Source organism: Nelusetta ayraudi, unplaced genomic scaffold (genome assembly GCF_046127955.1).
Source record: "Nelusetta ayraudi isolate G7.1 ecotype Tasmania unplaced genomic scaffold, CSIRO-AGI_Nayr_v1 ptg000048l, whole genome shotgun sequence".
NCBI classification, from domain to species: Eukaryota; Metazoa; Chordata; class Actinopteri; order Tetraodontiformes; family Monacanthidae; genus Nelusetta; species Nelusetta ayraudi.
This window is the reverse complement of record NW_027466098.1, coordinates 10,572,573-10,592,897: the sequence shown is the minus strand read 5'-3', so window position 1 is coordinate 10,592,897 and position 20,325 is coordinate 10,572,573. Positions and strand designations below refer to the sequence as shown.

At 46.4% G+C, this 20,325-nt stretch overlaps 1 protein-coding gene across 1 annotated transcript; it reads left to right on the top strand.

The window, feature by feature from the left end:
- The first annotated feature begins 9,016 nt into the window (after window positions 1-9,016).
- LOC142894987 (putative G-protein coupled receptor 149) lies at window positions 9,017-19,730 on the top strand. Its single transcript, XM_076035712.1, has 5 exons — window positions 9,017-10,464; window positions 11,319-11,499; window positions 11,629-12,107; window positions 15,817-15,960; window positions 17,239-19,730. The coding sequence occupies exons 1-5, from the start codon at window positions 9,490-9,492 to the stop codon at window positions 17,758-17,760; spliced, it is 2,301 nt and encodes a 766-aa protein (XP_075891827.1). The 5' UTR covers window positions 9,017-9,489; the 3' UTR covers window positions 17,761-19,730.
- Window positions 19,731-20,325: the final 595 nt, after the last annotated feature.

Below are 20,325 nucleotides of genomic sequence, written 5' to 3'. Positions count from 1 at the left end.
CTCTCTTGTGCGTTCCTCGCTGTCTATTTTCTTCGCTTTACCACATGCGGTATCAGTGGAAATCTGTCGAAGTGAGAAGGACTGATGGATGGCTTTGATGGGGGCTGATTCAAAACCCTTTTGGCTAAATGAGAAAAGTTAAACAAACACCTCATGGGCCCAGTTGTCATCCTTCTTGTTTTTTTTCTTTTAGTCCCTGACAGCAACAGGTTTGACTGTGGTTCCATGTATGCTACGCATCAGTCATTTTATAAATGCATCCTAAATAGGCCCCCGCTACCGTGCGCTTTCACTGACATATTTTTACATCAGCGGTGACTCATCTTTGATCTGTGCATTGCATTAAAAAGGTCAACGCGGCAACGCACTGAAAACAATCCCACTCGCTTTTCATTTCCTTCCAGTTTTTCACTATTTACATTCTACCGGAATTCTACCGTTCCTAATTCAAAGAGCCTTGATGAATCCCCTGAATGTTCTACTCACAGCTGCCATGCCCATATTATTCAAATGACTCGCAGACAATGGTAAATCATCTTCTGTCATTGCTTTGTTTTATTCCTTTTCAACGTTTCACTCCACAACTATTTTTAACAAACCCATCACGTGCATCTCACTCGTCTTTCGCAGGCTGCGGGCTCCTTTTCAAACATACGCGTGAAGCAGCCGCTCCCCTCCCTGCCTTCGCTGTTTTCTTGGCAGGCAGGTGAGACTGCTGAATTTTCAGGTGATATACGCACAGCTCTGAAATCGCTGCCTCCTAGTCAGGGGGTGATAATGGATTTGTAGGTGCATCAACATCGGCGGCAGCCCGGTTGTGCTTGAGCCTTATTTGCACTCTCAAACGCTGATACACGGCTTGCACTAATATCCTTTTTTTCCTCCTCTCCCAAGAGGAGCTGCTGTAAGACCGATTAATGCTGCTTCTTTGATCTGAGACCGACTGAGCGATTACTTGGCCTGAGTGGAGGTCTGATAGTCTTCAGACTGGAGCGCAGAATGTGTTGTTCTCTGTACTTTTGACTCCAACGCTGTACCAAGGACAGGACGGCTCTGCTTCGAACTTCCAGTCTTCATTATGTGCAGTCATCCCTAAATCTGGCCTTGAGAGACACTCTTAATATTCCCACTCCTCCGCTTTGTTTTGATCCCCCGCAGGACACTTTCATTATGCTGGTAAATTCAACTTCGTGAAAAAAAAACAAAAAGACAAAACTGCGGTACAATGTTTGTGTTTTATTTTTGAATACACACCCTTGTGTGCTGCCGTCGCTGTCGTTTGATCCCGTATTCTTGTGAGTGACTCCGAACCTGAGCGAGAAGAGGAAGCGGTTGTAATCCGTCATAGCCTCATGACTTCTCCTGATAGCGTTCGCCTGCTGCCGCCTGCCTCACGGCCGGACTCTTTGCAACGTCTAAACACTTACAACCGTGTCCCGCCTCTTCACAGTTTATCTCATGGTACACATGAAGTGACTAGGGTTGCGGAAAGAAAATAAATTCACATCGGTCTCAGTACACCGGTAGCGCCTCGAGCATGACCAACTACCATCCTCGAAGTGCAAATTGTTTTTGTTTTGTTATTTTTGTGGCAATGTTTTCCCTTATTAGTGAAATATAAGCGTTCTGTCCATTCAGAGGATGATCCTATGGATTTAGATCTTAATAAATTTCTGTGTTTTAGTAGAATAACAACAAAAACACCCCTTTAATGCTGCTTTGACATGTCAATGGTTCAGAGATGCTTTCTAAGGTTAAAAAAAAAAAAAGGTATTTTAGAAATCCCTCCCTTTCTCTCTTGTTACTGAAAAAGAATTTAAATAGAATTTCAGAGGAAAGAAAACTGTTACAGTGTGCAAAAGCAAGGGCTAAACAATCATTTTTACATCTTTTCCCGTGAGATCCAGTTTGCCTCGAGGGTTTGCAGGCACCATGTTCCTAAAGTCGTTCTTGGATGTTTTTATCTGATTTCGGCACTCTTAGCTCTCCCTCTCAAAAAAAAAAGAAAAAAAAAGCGCGCTCTGCGATAGTTCTGCATGTTACAGCAGGAATCTGGGCATGGCATTGTGTGGGCACTCAACAATGCCGATGCAAGCGGTGGGATCCATCCTAATCCCCACACGGTGCAGTCGGCTTTGACGGAGTGAAGCCTCTGATCAAAACGTCAGGCGTGTCTAGACAACCTCCTAAGACAGCCGGCGTTCCCTGAAATCTTCCTGCGGTATCTGGGTTTGGGTTTGTGTGACGAACATCGTCGTGAAGAGCTACATTGGGACGGGACGTCTTTTTTTTTTTTTTTTTCTTCGTTCGCAGATAACGCGTCTTTCCAGCCGTGTTTTATCTCAACAGGCCACCAGGAAGCGTCGTCATCCGCTACAGAGTCACCAAGTTTTCATTTTTACGCACTTTGTTTCTTCAACTTCCCTTGGGTTCTTTCTTGTCTTAAATACTCTGGAAGGGGAGACCAAAAGAAAAAAAAAAATCACGGTGTTTAATTTTTAACAATCTGTGCTGACAATTTGCCTCTCAGTTTACTTCTTTTGGCCTGCTAACAACTCGGTTTGACGACGTGCGGAGGAGAATTATGCGGCAAATGAGGTCATGGCAGGATGGAGGTGAGACGCAGAGCACCGAGCACCCCACGGAGGCTTGTTAAACCTGAGTGCAGCTTTGCCGCCCTCCTCACCCCCGACTTTCTCCCATGTATTTTTAAGGGTTCTGGGGTGATGTGGAGGTGGCTCCAGTGTTTTATGTAAAGCCGCTGCCCTCTAATACACTGTGATAAAAGCGACCTCCACCAGAGGCTGTAAACCCCCTGCCACACACAACCAGCTTGTTATTTTTAGCCACTTTCAGATTGCCACTCACTTTTTGTTGTTTTTTTTGTCCTCCCCCCATCATGTCTGTCTGTGGTCTGGGCTGGAATGGACAAACCAAGACTGAAAATCACCCCTCGCTGTGATTAAAAAATGAAAAAAAAAAAAAAAAAAAATCTGCTGGAATACAACCGCGCTGCCGGCGTGTTTTTTGTTGAAAGATCCGGTTTCGTGGCACGTCTGGCTTGCCAGCGGTCCTTGGAGGAGAGCCAAGCTAGTGCACAGCTGTCAGTCAAAAAAAAACCCTCAGACCAAGGGCTCGATCGCCGTGCCAGACTTCAAGCTGCCGACCAAACAAGACAGACGAAGGCACTTTGATTTGTAAATATTTCCCCTATGCTCGCCACCGCGGAGCCTCTCCGTCCACCTTCCACGTCCGTGTCTGCATTCAGAATGTGATGCTTAAAGTTCAAGAGTCTTTCTCTGTTTCTGTAATTTTTTTGTTTTTGTTTCGTTTTGTTCTGTTGTTTGCGACGGCCCGGACGGCCGCTCAGCGGTGCAACTTCTGCGAGAGTGAGCCATGTCCATTGCCATTCTCTGACTGTGCTTATTGCATCAGACGGCTGAGTGAGAGTGCAGTATAGTAAATTGGAGCCTGGAGGGAAAAGAAACTACTAATGGGGCCTTAATGAAAATCTCTAGTCTGCTCATTAATGTGGAAACATACACAAATCATGCACACATGGCAAAGGAAAGAAACACACGAACACACACACAAACACACGGCTAAAAAAAAAACAAAAAAACAGATGGCTCTGCTTCACAATCCCCTCCTTTTATTTGCCCGCATCTGTCATTTCATGCTGTCTCTCAGTCAAAAAAAAAAAAAAGAAAAAGGAAAGGAATTATGATTCTTCGTCTGTTTCGCTGCCTTATTAGTCAGATGATCTATATACCGCTGGGTTCCGTTCCCGTCAGCCTGTCTCTCTGTCAGTCTCCTCACCTACGGCATTTAATCTCGGTCACATTTATTTCTTCTTGCTACATATTTTCTTGCTCCATTACAAGCAGCTGATTCCATTAAGCCTGGCACGCCAGATGAATTCATTATGCTGATTAGCGCGGCGTAGGTTGTCGCAAAGAGGAGGTGCTGGGGATCGCCCAGAAAGGTCACTATGGAAATAAAACAGAAGCACTGGACTAATATATTGCATTTTGTTCGCAATCAAATGCCATTTAAGTCTCTGTGGGAGTTGCAGGGGGGGGGGGGCATCCTGAAGCAGCTGCGGATGCTCGGTATTTGCAGAGGAGCAGCAGCGCATGTCCACACAGACCTGACTCTTACAGGATTAGAAACCTGCAGGATTGCAGAAAAGCAAACAGGAATTTCAAAGGATGGAGGGGAAAATATATGGAGCTGTCCTCAGGTAGTATCATCATATCTTGGCCCGAGGCAAATTTTTTTTATGATACCTGTGCAATTTCCCGAGGACCGGCGAATCAGCAAAATTCTTACTTTGTGCAACAGGTCCATCTGGTGGACAAATCTGAATGTGTCAGGATTCATCGCATTTGAAGGGAATTTTCAATGGATGAGATATAAACAATATGCCGTTTAGTTCCAAAAAAAAATATTGTTGGATTTGCAACCCGGTGCGGATGGGTTGCAGTTGTCGTGTGCCACCTAGAGATCCTAATTGGTCAAAATCTCGAATTAGTGGTCTTGTAGTTAGCACTATCTCCTGAAAACAAGAAGGTGGAAAGGTTCAAATCTGGCCCTGGGTTCTTTCTGTAAAAGGTTTGCATGTTTTCCATCTGATTGAACTTTACTTTTTCCCCACAAAATGGGCTATTTATTGTCCGTCTATGGAACTAATAAAGAGGGTTATTAGACTCGTAAAAATAATCCAGCAAAAAGGCAATATTACCGCCTTTTTATCCCTAATCTATATTCACACAATAAAACTAATATCACAGCACTGAAAATTGCTTTGCCACAGAGACTTTCTCTCTGCTCTAACTGTTTGTTATTCTTGGGTAAGATGCAGACTCTCAAAACTAAGTATGATAAAGGAACACTGATGCTGTGGCTACAGGCAAGACAGTCCAGTCTCAGTCGTCTGCAACTAGGAGCACATTACTGAGAACATGATGCCAAACAGATTAGGTGTTGTGTCTGAGAGAGAGAAAGCAGCTTTTTCTCACCAACGTGGAGCCACTAGCGACTAGCAGATACCGGGCAGACACCTTCATGTGCTTCTGTGTCACAGTCCTAATGTTTATTCTGCACTGGGAGCCTTGGGTAGCTGTTTCAATCCACCTGGTGTCATTTGTTGATCAAAATGTCATCAAAACAAAAATTTCATGGAGCGGCTTCCTGCTCATAGGGGAAATACATCTCCTGATTGGTGTTTGATGTTAATGAGACACATAATGAAAAAGTCATTAATTACTGCAGTTTTCCCCGGGTCATTGTCCTGCTGTCTTGAGATGTCTAGTAGTGGGCAAAGTAGTTTGGTATCACAGTCACCTTCATTAGGAAGAAAAAAAAGGGCTTTAATTCATCCTGTCATACAAAATCATTTTGGCTCCAATAGTTTAGAGTCTGTATTTGGTTGTCTTATTCTTTTGTTCTACAAGTCATTAACAAGACAATATCCTCCACCTCTCCAGTTTTACACTTTTATGTAAATTTAATAAATATAAATAAATATGTATGTGTCCGTCTCTGTGTGTGTGGAAGAAAATGTGCATTGACAAATTCACCACCAGAGGCCAGTAAGCGACGCAGTAACGGTGGCTCGGTGCGTTTCTGCCTGCCTGCACACTGCAGTTCAATACAAATACGTTTAAAGAATGTTCACAGAACGCATTAGAAAGCTCAATCTCAGAACCCTTTCCGATTAAAAGTCCTCATGAGACATTACATATCCCCCCCCCCCCCCCCCCCCCCCGCCGCATTTTCCAAGGCCATGTCTTGAAGAAGAAAAAAAAAAGAGATGATAATAAAGACATTGACGTATTAGATAACGAGGCTGTGTTCAAAACTTTAGCTTCACTGGTGTCAATGCTGTTTTCATTCATACACGGTTATTTTTCATTTTTCCATGGATGACTTGCCAAGAACGGATTATCATTACAAAGGCATGATGAAAGTAAACACTGTGATGACAATGTCTGGAGCCACTGAGACAGGTCATTCTACAGATTTATTGCTCCATCTCTTTCTCTCTGGCATTCAATGGTGTAAATGAATTTCAATCATTGTCAGTCTTTTGTGGGTACGTTCATTTATTTTACCCCCCAAGCAACAAGAATCATAAAAACACTTTTCTAAGTGTGTCTGGTTAGTTACATTTGATCTTTCATTTAAAGTTCCACAATTTCATTTCGCGTGTGCAGTGAAGATCAAACCTCGGCGCCTCTGTTTGTGAGTCTGCAGTGAATTGTATAAGTTTCTAAATTGACAGGTGGGCTTCAGCCGAGAGCCGTTGTACCCAAGCTGCAGCATGACCGCAGCACCGTGATGCTGTGTGTTTGTGCTATTGATCTCTAGGTGTCAGCGCCATGATGAACTAACAGCCTGTCCAGGCTTTACCCTGCACCCCCACCCACTACCACTATCAGCAGGGACAGGCCCAGCCCCCCTGCAAGCTGATAAGCTGTGATGTGTAATTGATGGATGAATAGATGAATTAAACATTGTTGCAGAAAAGTAAATAGGGAATTGGCCTCTGTGCTTATTGAGGTTTTTTTTCTTCCAAATATGATTTTATTTGCACTTGCATCAAGGCCAATTTTAAACCTTTTCTTTGAAAGGTAATCATCTACTACATGTTCACAAGCCCTGATGAATCCACTTGCAATAGGCTTTATTTACCTCCGATGCGTCTCTTGGGAAATTCTCCACGGAGCTGCCTTCTCACGTCGCGCCTTACTTTGCACTAAGAGTCTCTCGCATGCACCGTGCACAAACACATGCGAAGTAGGTCACCTTGGCGAGCGGTGCTGAGCTCATCTGTTGTACGTCTGTGCATGGGCAGGCGCGTGCGTGCGTGCGCCCGGCTTTGTGTCTATGCACCTTTGTTTATCGTGTTTTGTCCTTTTGTGTTGCGCCGTCTCTGCTCCGCTGAAAGTCTCGCCGTGACACTGGCTGTAAGTCACTTAGCTCTAATTTAATTGCCGGGCCTGAAATCTGCCGCACTTACTGTCATGTTTGCATTCACATCGGCAGGAGGCGCACAGTCCTTGCCGCCTGTTACCCTATGGTGATGTCATCAAGTTAGTAATAACATAATGGGAACCACAATAAATAATCATGGGCTGTCGTAGCACAGATGTGCCTGTGTTTGCATAAAGGCTATGAATCCAAAAACCTGTCAGCCGTGATGACCAGAGTAACACTGAGTTTTTGTTTTGTTTTCTCTTTTTTGTTTTTTGGGGGGTGTTTTTTTTGGACCAGGATGAGACAAATTGTACACCCATGACCCATCAAGACAAAACGGAGAAGTCCTTCAGCCAGAAAATCCTTGGACACCGCAGGGACAGATAAGACAAGGCCATTTGGACAGGGCAAGCTGGTGTGCAGAAAAACACACTGCTCACACACACAAGTTAGCCCATTCACAGGGCAACATACTCTCTGTTTTGGATGTGTCGACATTTCGTTGTTGTTGTTTTTTACCTAATCCAACATTGCAGCCATTTTCACAAGTTTGTTTTTCATCTCAGACTCCAGTGGAGCAGTCAATTGAAAACAAACAATCAAAAAAAAACTTGATAGCTCCACATAAAATGCCATATATCCTGTCAGTTTTTGTAGAATAAAATATATGTATGTGGACCACCTGGGATGTCCAGTGATGTTTAGAGTTAATTGTGCATGCTGAAAAATGGAGAGAGAGGTGATTGTAGACCAGACCTTGGCAAAGTACGGCCCGCGGGCCACATCCGGCCCGCTGCGTGTCTCTGTCCGGCCCGCGTGAGGCTGATCAACCACCCCCCATCCCCCGCCGCCGCCGTCACCGAAAGCTTGTCAGCACGTTAGCACGTTAGCACGATAGCACGATAGCGCGTTTCCCCAGTCCCCATCAACGAAAGCGCGATTTCACCCCCCGGGTCCGTCGACAAAACTTGGCCGTGGCCCACCGACACGATTCAGGTTTGTCATGTGGCCCTTTGCAAAAAATAATTGCCCACCCCTGTTGTAGACAGTATTATACGGTAAGTCGAGGAGGAGATGATGGTCATAGCAGCTTTTGATGATGTTTTATTGCCTGCAATAAAGAACCCTGATGCCCCTGAAGACCCTGAACCAACACTGGATCCAGGACACACATTGACAGACTATTTTGTTTTGGTTTGGTTTTTTTTAGCTTTGCGCTTAGCCTGTTGCTACTATATGCTGCACTTCTACATGTTTGAGCAGGGAAAATAAGATGCTTGTAATGTGATCACTTAGTTACACAACAAAGAGCTAGTTTCCAGGACTGTCCTGTTTGGAATGAAAAGAATGGACTTCCCTCATTTCTGGAAACCATTGATGAAGTTAATTATTTATTATAGGAGCCTTAATCTTCAGTTTTGCTAACATTGGAAATGTTGCTTCAAGACTAAAAATGGATGGAACATGATTTCAGTCATATGAGGGCAATTTCCATTTCGTGTATTGTGTAGTCGTTCTGGTGGACTCTCTTCTCTTCACCTTGACAGTAACTACAGCACTCGAGAGATTCACGGCGACATTCAGTCACTCATTTTCTAGACCCGCTTTCTGTCTCACTCAGGGTCGCTGAGTTTGCTGGAACATATCCCAGCTGTCACATGGGCAAGAAGATATTTGTGCACTTGCATGAAAAGCTGGCCCTTGACTTGGATATTCCGCCAGAAATCCCCAATTTCACTTGAATCATGTCTGACTTTGATGTGTGCATTATATCTTACCCCTATAACTTCTCCAAGTCCATTAAGCTGGGAAGATTTCATAGATGAAACAGTGAAATGCACTCTGATGAAAGCCTCTCAAAACCGCCATCAAAAGTGATGGTCTCCATGCAAGCAAGCACAGATCTGCATTACTGTCTGGCAGGGGAAGGAAAAAAATCTTTAAGAGAAAACCCTGATGTTTTCTTTCTTCCCTCATTTGTATTCAGCTGTGGTGAAATGTCCCTCCTCACTCAGGGGAGCAGAGAGGCAGAGAGGCAGCGCACCGGAGGACAGGGGAGTGTGGGTGTGTGTGCTTGGATTGACCCGGAGAGCCGAACCACGAATGAGAACGCAGCCTGATGCGGCGGACCGAGCTGCGTTTGGCCCAGCCCCAAGTGTCTACCGTGAGGGGGGGGGGCAGTGACGAAAGCGCGTAGAGAAGAAGAAGGGGGGGGGAAATCTACAGCTGGGAACCCAGAGGTGCGCGGTTTGTGAAAAGCTCCCTGCCAGCGCACATCCAACGGGAAGCGCTTCGGTTACGCGCGGATGCTGATGCCGATGCCGATGCTGCCCTGCATCCGGACAGCTCTGTCCATCCCTCGCCGCCGTTGCTGCCTCATGTCCGGGGACGCGGCGGCTGCTTGTGCCGCCCTCGCAATCCGTCAACTTTAACGGGCTGCTTAAGTGCGGCGCGGTGACGTGAGAACTTCTACTCGTTGGAAAAAAGAATTAAAAAAAAAAAAAAAAAATGTCCGCCGCGCACCTGAGCATCTCCTCGGTGCCCAACCAGAGCAACCTCTCCGTGGCCACCTACGAGAAGACCGACCCGGCGGCGACGGAGAGGCGCGTCCGCCTGCTGCTCTTCGGCTTGTGCGTAACGATCGCCGCCGCCACCTTCGCCGGCGGCGTCTACTCGCTGCTGTCCCTTCTCCGCATGAGGCGGAAGACGTCCCTGTGTCTCATTGTGGCTTCCATGTCGGTGGACGACCTGCTGAGCGTGGTGCCCCTGTCCCTCTTCATGCTCCTGCAGTGGGAGGCGGGCGGACGCGGGGGGCCGGCCGGCCTCTGCACTTTGTCCGGACTTCTCTACGTCTTCCAGGGGCTCTCCAGCAACATGAAGGCGTGCCTCATCGCAGCCTACACCTTCTACGTCACCAAGAAGTTCGGGGTGCTCCAGTCCGTCCGCCGACCCCTCGGGGTGATGTGGGCCATCGCCGGTGTGTGGGCTGTCAGCCTGGCCGTCAGCGTGCTGCCTCTGTGCGGCTGGGGCAGCTTCGCGCCGGCCTCCCTCGGCTGCTTCCCGGAGAGCGGCAGTTTCTACACCCTGTTGCTATTCTCCGTCTACCTCCTGTGTTTCGGCGGTTTGCTGTGCTTCTTCGCCCCCCTCACTTACCAGCTGCTGTGCTCCAGGGAGCCCCAGAGGACCCTGCTGTACCCCAGCTGCCTGGAGATGGCGAGGGGCCTGAGCGGCTCCACGCCTTTCTGCGACCTGCAGTCGTTCTCCCAGGACAGTCTGAGGAAAAGTTTCGGTGCATACAACGAGTTGAGCCCCGGTTCGTTCAGGGCGGAGCTGAGGGAGCCGGAGGACAGCTGCCTGTCCCCTGTGTCCTCCGTCAGTGGGCAGAGGGCGGCCGCCGAAGAGGACACGCCGGTGGTGTTCGCGCAGAAGCGCTTCTCCATGATCCTGGCGGTGGTCCGAGTCGTCCTGTGGATGCCGCTCATGGTAAGTGGAAGGAATTGTTGAGTTAGTGGGGTGGAAATGCCACTCCGTGGAAGCCCAAAGGTCTTGAAGATTGTGTCAGGATCCTTCCAAGAACACAGTTTATGTTCGCGTCTGTAAGGACCAGAATGTGACGTGTGGTAAAATGTAGTAGTTCAGTTATGAGGGGAATAAGAGTAGTAGTAATGTGAAAAAAAAAAGTTTGGAAACAGCTCATCAGCAATGCTTGCCACAGTAATAATAGATTTATTTAGTCTTTTAGCAGGTGAGAAGATGCTTCTACAAAAATGCTCTTGTTATTCAAAGATGCCGTTTGGACGATTTTCAGTTTGCCAAGAAGAATTCTGAGCAATTGCGAGATGATGATGATGATGATGATGATAATGATGATGATGAAGAGGAGGAGGGGGACCCATGAATAAGAAACAAAAGTCATCAACTTAAACCTAATCCCTCAACATCACCTGTGTAGTTTTTGTCCTTTGCATCTTGGCGAGGCCAACTGCCCAGCCATACATACACAATGAACATACACAATCAGCTTTAGATTTGAAGCCCATGAAATGAACGGAATCTCAGAATGTGAATCATTTGGCAGGGGTCAGTGTTGACTCGACTGAACCCGTTTCAGGATCCGTCTGATGTGTTTCTGTAAATGTCATTTTCTGAGTTCATTCAACCGGTCTCAATGGATGCTTGAGGAACGTCTTGTCGTGTTTTACACTGACAGTCAAGTACTGATTGCAAGAAATCATCGAGGTGCAGTGATTCGCATCGTGCCTTTCATTAAAACACCCGGGCAGAGCCGTGAACTGTCCTCCCCTCTTCCCCTCTTCCCCTCCCTCTTTCATTCACAGACTTCGGTGCTGGTGCGCCACGCGCTGAACGCACGCAGCTCGTCCCTGGAGACCCTGTGCTTTTTTCTCACTCTGCTCGCGCCTGCGGTCACCCCGCTCTTCGTGTTGTCTGAGCGCTGGATCCACATGCCCTGTGGCTGCTTCATTAACTGCAAGCGGGGTCCCAGGCGAGAGCCCTCAGGTGAGGCGTTGCACAGTACACCAAAGACGGCACACACGTCCAAGTTCTCAGACAACTGCGGCATCAACTTGGACCCTACTTTTATAAGGCTTGATGACGTAACCGAGTGCCTTTCGTTCTTTTTTGCAGTGAAGAAAAGAAAGTTTGAGTTCAACCTGTCTTTCCAACAAGGCTACGGCGTGTACAAGCTGTCGCACGCCACCGCCTCGCACAGCAGCCCGCCGCTGGGGACGCCGGCCTACCACGACCTCTTCAGCTGCGACTTCTCCAACTCCCGCCTCGACGCGCTCCAGAGCGGTGCCGGGCTGGCGCCCAACCTGGGCCCCGATTTCGACCTAGGCACCGCCTGCCCCGAGGACAGCTCCTCCCACGCCGAGCTGCTGCTGGAGGCCGAGGCCGGGGGAGGGGAGGCGATGGCCAATGGCCCCCCGCCGGCCTGCGAGAGCGGCGGCGGGGGGCCGCAGTCCCCCTACCAGGACCACAACCTCACCGACGCCTCGTCTGTGTTCGAGGGCTCGGAGAGGAGGCTGTCGCACGTGGAGTGCCGCACCATCGAGCTGACGGACTGGGAGTGGTGCCGGAGTAAATCGGAGAGAACCCCTCGACAGGTACATGCGAAACAGTAACTCCCCGCGTCTTCCCCCAAACCCATCCGACAGCTGCCGAATTTGCATGAGGCGTACGCTGAATGGATGGATGCGCTCGGGAGATTAGCGTTGGGAGAGATTAGTGACGACAAAACGGATGCCTTTTTAATATCCCTTTTCGGTGTTTGCATTTAATTTCGAGGGGAAATTATCTGCCGCTTTGGCGGCTGTGCACCTGGTTGCATACGCACACACGCTCACAAACACACGCAGGCACACACAGGCAGAAGCGCGCACACACACACACACGAAATGGAGCCATTACTCAGCCAGACTAGAGAGATGTTTGCGTATGCGTGTGCGTTTTTCTTGCTGTCTGGGTGTCTGTCTGACTTTCTGGTCCACGCTGCTCCTCTGAGTTTCCCTCCGCATCTCTAAATCTGCCTTTTCTCATAATCAAGCTGACAGACTCGAAGCTGCGCTTGTGATTTAGATAAAATGGTTGAAATTCCCCCCTCTCCTCTCCTCTCCGCTCCTCTCGTCTCGTCTGCTCTCCAGCCCTCTTATCTTCCCCCCTCAACCCCTCTTCACTCCCTTCTCCTCTCCTCCACTCTCCTCTCTTCACTTCTTTTTTTGCGCTTTGGCCCAATGGATTCTAATTAATAGAGCAATAAATCACAACGCCGACATCAACGCCATAGCTTCACGGGGGATAAACAATCCTCTGCACACCTAGGCCCAGAGCGGCTCTCAAGATTGAGATTGCTTTTTAATTTGGAGTCATGAATTTAGGCTGAGATTGTTATTTTTCTCTTCTTTTTGGGGGGGGAGCTCGTGGTGTTTACAAAGTCATGATCAATTGTGATGTGATTTGTAAAAAGTCATAAAGTCATTTCCCTCGTTCTGTGGTTTTCTAGTTATTTGTCTTTGTCATGGTTCTAAGACTTACCGTGACTGCTTGCATATTTTGGTCACCGTCCATCTCCCAAGAGTGAGACCTGTGCTCATGAATATATAATGCGCCCCTTCACTCCGGAGTTGCTCCGTTCAGTGGATGCAAATTCAGAGAGCGGCGAGTGTAAACAACGCACTTTAAAACAGTTTGCTCGGCACATAAACCATTATCCACTAATCCCTTTTAATCCACATCATTATTTGTAGTTGACATCCAGCGCTCTTGTAACACCAGAGCCCTAATTCTCTTCCCTCTTGGCTGGATCCAAATTGAATAGTTACGCAAGGACAAGAAACAAAGTGCCGAGTGTTTTATGTATAGCGGCCTTGGAGAATGCCGACACGGCGGAGGGAGGGAGCCTCAGGTGGAGGCAGCACCTCTGCAAATGACTCACACCCATTACGATGACTTACGCCCGTGACACTGTGAGCCCAATATCATCTCGCAGAAGCAACCCAGACGTGAAGAAATGCGGACGCGTCCCCGCAATCGTGTGGACGCGCGGAACAAGCATTCACACTTTTTGTCCGCCTGTGCATTACAAATAAGTCTGAGGTGTTTTGTTTTTTTTTGCTTGAAACAGGCCTGGAGAGCGAGGGGAAGAGAAATCACACAGCGCACAAGTTGGAGCTCAGCTTTGGCACTCACTTTGCATCATGTACAAATCCGAGATGCTTTGTGTTTGTGTGTTTTGGGTGGGTGTGTTTGTTTATGTGTCTGTGGGTGGGTGTCCTACTTCCTACTTTTTTTTTTTTTTTTTTTTTTTTGGGTTGCAAACTCCCTTTAGTATGCTGCCTTAGATTTCATTAGCCGATCTCTCTTGCCAAACTTAAGTAATTTGTGATTTACAGCATCTCCTGGTTGTGTTTTGTTCCCTGTTAGAGGGCTAGATGTCATTACGCTGCATCTGCGCTGCGTGCTGCCGGCCCCTCTGGCCTTCAGCGTCCACAGGGAGAGGTGGAATTAGTGCTCCGAGACATCCTTACCCTCTGTCTGACTTCGTACTCTTTCCTAGCAAGCGCACAGTTCAAGCCACAAGCCGTCTCCGGGCACAACAGAGCTCCGGTGCGCAATCAGAAGCACAGCACTAAAATCTACCCTTACTCCAACCCCCACCATCGCCGTCATTTGTGTCCAAATGCGAGCTAGGCTACATGACAGAGGGTGCAAAAGAAGGGCAAGGAAATATCACAAACCTGAAATGAAGGTTTTCACTTCAGATATTCCTCTTGGCATTCATTGCAGATGCCTGTTGCTTGTGTTAAAAAGGGAGTACGCTAATGGTCTGTTCTGCGCGTTGTCGTAACACCTCTGTGAGATGGTATTCTCAGGCATAGCTGTGCTTTGAATAAAGCGTTAAATGAACCATGCTAATGTGCACAACACCAATGCGGCCAAAATGGTGTTTTGCAGCAGAATGGAGGAAAAAAAAAAAGTGTTTATAACACAACACAGCTGTCGGAAGTAAAACACATTTGTATAATGGCTGTAGTGTAGGAGATCAAATCAAAAACCAGAAGTCGTCCCAAACTAGCGCAGTAAACATTGTGTAATGACAGTGAGTTTGCGATGCACGTAAGCCTCCTGTAAAGCATGATGTCCCGTTTTACAATATGTTTTAAATTATTATGTAATGCCACTGTATGTCCTTGTGACTCATCCTAAACCAGCACAAATAATGCATAATTAACAATTATCAAGAGATACGACAATGAATGACTTGCTATTTCACTCGCCTACAACTGTTTTCCTAATTCTGAAGCTTATTCATTTGCATAAAGCTAATCAAATTTCTGTGCAATTACAATATGTTTGAAAGAAGTGAAACTGAGTCACAGTTGGGAGGTTCTCAGTCAAGATTTGTGACACCCGCAGCTATAAACAAAACTGAGAGGTAGACCTACATAAACAGCGCATGAGAAAAAAAAAAGAAAAGGCTTTCTTTTCTGACTTTTAAGGTTTTGTTCAGGAGATGTTGGCTCACAGAAGTACCAATCTAAATGTAGAGTCATCTATAAATACAGCATACCTGGAACGTGGAGTCCCTCGATGGGGTTTGAGCGTGCATTGAATTATTGACGAAGTGGTTTTGACTCAACGTTCCCAATGACGTAAAGACAATAGCCATCGCGCGGAAAGGGTGGGAGATTGACGTCTCCCCTGTGACGTTTTGTGCGCTTCAGTAGCAGCAGGATCATTACATCGAACTAATCTGAATAATTTAGAATACTTAATGAGACCTGACACAGTATCCCTATTTGTGCACTGCAGGATGCTTTCCTCATCCCCTACCAGCTACATACAGTACATTTTCTGAAGCACATTGTAACAGAGACTCACTTTGATGCCTGTTGCAACCTCTAAAAAAAAACCTGTATGCTTGGGAAATGTGATATATGATGAAATGCATCAGTGGTATCTAATAAGACTGGTAATTGGAAATTATTTTGAAAAAATATGCATCTTAATTAAAAACTAAGAATAAATGGTAAGAAATATAACATGGTGTTCCTCAAAATTATGTCAGCCTAATAAAATTAACCATTGAAAAGATGTTCATCATCCACAACATCTTGGTTTTAAGGGAGGGGCATTAGTTTCTTTCAGGAGTCAGATTAAAATGGAACGAGGACTCTGCCAAACATGAACAGTCAGGATGGAGCTTTCTAATATGCATTACATACTGTAATACATACCACATTGAAGTTCCTCATACATGTACATCAAGCATTTACTTGACTTCATGCTGTCTTTTTCTTTGCTCCCCCTGCTTAGCGGTCATCTGGCGGCCTGTCAATCCCCCTGTGTGCGTTCCAGGGAACGGTTTCACTGCAGGCTCCCACGGGGAAGACTCTCTCACTCTCTACCTATGAAGTCAGCAGCGACGGCCTCAAAATCTCCCCCAACAACGCTAAGAAGGTGCCAACTCTCTGCATAGTCGCTTTGACAGCTTTTCAAAATCTCTTAAAAGAAATTGTATATATATATATATATATATATATATGTATATATATATATATATATATATATATACATATATATATATATATATATATATGTATATATATGTATATATATATATATATATATATATATATATACATATATATATGTATATATACATATATATATATACAGATATATATTTAGCCTCTGGCTTTATCAGTTAGATGAAAGGATTGCATTGTCCCTGCAAGTACGGTGCTAGGGACAGACAGAATGGAGGAGAAAACACAGAGCCTGGCTTTGTTCTTATGAAACATGAAACCGTTTCTCAAAGATCCCGTTCAGCAAATTGTGATTTACAATATCGTCTCTGTAGTCTGTCAGTGAACAGAGAAAAACTCAGTCAATTACGTATTTTGCTTGTTCTGCTTTTTAGACATTTACGTGCTAAAACCCAGAGCTCTGGAAGTCAAGCTCTTTGTGATGTCACAATGGGTACCGACACCCAATCATGCTCAGGCAGCTGTTCACAAAAGACCCAGTCTCCTTGGGGTGCTAAATCCCAGTGTTTTTTAGGCTGTGAACAAAGTGCTAAACATGCTGCTTTTCGGATATCTTTAGGGTTTTCGGATAATTAACTGTGCAACTCGTTTACAATTTTTGTACAATTAATTTGGTCAATGTCAAATGCAGCAATTAAACATTTTTGTGTGGTTAGGGAACTGCTGGAAATGAAATTGGCCTCACTCAACAAATGCAGACAAAACTACGGGTGTTGGAAACAGAAAGTTATTTATTTTAGTAACCAAACGAAACAAAAACTGTCCTCACTGGTAAAATAAATAAATAAATAAATAAATAAGTAAATGAATAAAAAGATCTAAATCTAAATTGGGTGACTTAAAATTATAATTGAAACAGAAACTCAAACAGACTTAGAGACTGGAACCTGAACCTGAACCGGAACTAGACATAGACACAAACTAGACAACTAATACAGAGCAACTAACATGAGACTACAACCCGACTCAGACAAAGGGAGATCAAGGGCAGGATTGACAATGAGACAACAGGTGAAAATCTTGGAGCAACAAAAATTGCGGGAAAACAGGAGCAGGAAGTAAATTCCAGAAAACACAATGGGAGACGAGACTATCAAAATAAAACAGGAAACACTAAAACAACGAACCGTGACACAAAGCCAACATTCAAGGTGTCTTGTTAACCACCAATCCTCTTCTCGCCCTAAAGGTGGAAGTGTATCGCTCCAAATCAGTCGGCCACGAGCCCAGCGCAGACGAGTCGGCCTCGGCAGGCCAGGACGGGGACAGCAACGTCAGCAATGTTGGCCTGGGCGGCACGGAGATGGGACTGGGGATGGCGATGGGCATCGGAGGCGGCGTGGGCGACACCAACGTCAAGATCCATCTGGAGGTCCTGGAGATCTGCGACAACGAGGAGGCCATGGACAGCGTCTCCATCATCTCCAACATCAGCCAGTCGTCGTCCCACGCCCGCTCGCCATCGCTGCGCTACTCGCGGCGGGAGAACCGCTTCGTGTCCTGCGACCTGGGCGAGACAGCCTCCTACTCGCTCCTCATCCCCGGCAGCGGCAACCCGGAGGCGGAGACCATCAACATCACCATACCGGACACCGTGGAAGCCCACCGGCAGAACAGCCGGCGGCAGACACAGGAGAACTCGGGCTACCGCGAGGAGATACAGCTGCTGAACGAGGCCTACAGGAAGCAGGCAGCAGAGAGGGAGGAGTGACGGGAGGAGAGGAAGGACGTCTCTCGGGGACGGAGGAGCTGAAGGAGCGTCTACGGCGGCGAGATGATGAAAGAAATCCGATGTTCCGAACCCTGTCCCGTCATCGTCTTTCTGATCACGACTCTCAAAGGATTGGCAGCTGACCCAGCTAGAGACTCTTCTTCTTCTCCATTCTCACAAAAGCACATGCAGCACTTGTCTGTATAGTTAATAGACAGCTAATTCTGTCAAGAGAAGGGAAGTCTTACCACGGGATGGGAAATTAAAAGGAGGAGGGAGGGGAAGGCGGAGCGTGTTGTTGCTGTCGTTGTTTGCTGTTGTAGAAAAAAAAAAAAAGGACCCAGCAGACGAGAAATCCGCTCAGACGGGGAACAACCTGGGCCAAGGTCTGGTCACGTTCGATAGGTAGCCACTTCTTCCAGCGATGAGCTTGGACGAGTGGGGTCACCTGACCTGCGGTCTGACGGTGTGTGCTGACGCGCAGTGTTGTTTGGCTAGAACTGGCCGTACGGCTTGGAGACTAAGAGGTGATTTCTCTTATGAGAGATCAGCACATTTTTAGAAAATGTTTGTTTAGCATAAACACTGTTCATGGTGTGCCAGGAGTGTATTTCCACAGCACATACGGAGGAAAAAAAACAGACATTGGCCGCAGGTATTCAAGGTAGGGGGGCGGTCGCTAGAAGCGATTGGTAAAGACAATGCGAGCAGCTTTCTGTTTTGTGTGAAATGAGTACAATTTAAACTAGCGACGGCACTCGTATCTTCCCACGTTGTATAGGCGGCATGCAAATGTACGTTCCAGAGCCTCTTAGGTGGATCATACACCCGCTTGTCCACTTCACTGACCTTCCACTCAGTGAGCCTCACTTTCGGCTGAATACATGCATAAATCCAGCCCTTGAATAAAGAATACGCAGCACCAGGGTTTTCGTTTGGAATTGTTTTCTGGACTATGGGCTTTCCATGTTAATCTATATTCTCAATTAAAAGTGTTGTCTGTGTTTCAAATCCTCGTTTGCTGTAACAGATGTGAAATTAGATTTGGAATATATGTTAATTTTTGCTCAGCTTCGGTGTCTCTTCTAGCGGCTACTTGGTTTTCAACACATTATCCTGGCTGTGTGATCTGCATTCACAGCCTTCCGGACTGTCCTTTCGCAAGGGCCCCGTCGTCAGTTGCCCAAATGTTTCATCCCCCTGAATGCTTTTCATTAAAGATTTATACCAGGAAACTGCCTCCGTCGGGATCACAACTTGTTTCTATTTCGAGTGGCCGCGGCAAAACGGTGAAATAATACAGCCAGCCTGTGAATCATAAAGAATGTAAAGTCATATTTAATGTCAGCCGCCGAGCGCTAATGGTGCCAAATGTTTTGCAGCCAGCCGAGCAGCTTCATTTCTGCAGCCTGACAGAGTGGAAGTAATTTGATCATCTGCTTGTTCTCACTTTTAAACAGGATTTGCATCTGGCTTCCAGTCCAAGCACTCGTGTAAACCTTTTGTGATCAATAAACTGCTATCAGTCTCCTTTGATGGAAATGGGGAGTTGTACAACGGCTTTGTGTTGCTTGGTGCATCCGTCTGTTTACGTCAATGGCCTGGACACACTTGCTCAAATGAGACGGTCTGCTACAAGATGAAAGCATCAAATGCGCAGTATTTAAATAGCGAGCGACCCAGATTGTGGTCATTATTGTTGACTTTGCCCCTGGGATGAAAATAACGTGAATAATCCACAACAGCACTGTAACTGTATAGAATATGTAAGTAATACGTGTACGTGTAGACCTTTTCAATGGAGTTGTAGTGTGTGAGATGAATAAAGAGAATGAAAGGGAAAGAATTATATGAAGCAAGAAAACCCAGCTATTGTGTGAGTTTGTGTGCGCGTGTGCACGTGTTCGTGCGGGTGTGTCATCCATAGCAACATGTGAAGTACTTATTAAAAACTGTTATTTTTAAAAGGGTTTCGTAGCAAAGTCTTGGTCTTGTCTGTTTCCCAGTGACACTTCTCATGATGACGTCGAGGCAGCGAGATGCAGATAAAAGCCAGTGCTTGAGACCCTTCACTCAACGCGCGCGCTGTCAGAAATCATGGAGAAAAAAAAATCCCTTTTCAAACACGGTGCCTTTAATCCAAGCTTTTTCATCTTTGGGTAAATGATTCATTAGGGTCAGAGATGCATCACAAGTGGCCCCGAGGATGCAGAAAAAACAAAAACAAAAAAACAAGGTGTGCAGCAGAACAATGCATCCACACGGCGCTGAGAGGGGGAGGAAACAGGAAAAAAATGGAAACACTCTTTTATCCCTTTGAATCCTTTTGTTTTTACAACCACTACACTACTCGTCGGGCTCTCTAGTGTATTACTCTCAAACATCTCTGCCACATTCTCGGCATATTTGATACCCTCCATTTTCTTTCTTCCTATTCCCCCTGCGATGCTAAGTCTCTGACTCCGGCTCCTTTTCAATCCTCTACCTGTTTGTCCAAATCCTGCAGCAGCCGAGATGAGGCGCCTGCAGTGAATCAAACACATTTTGCCTTTTTGTAGGTCATTC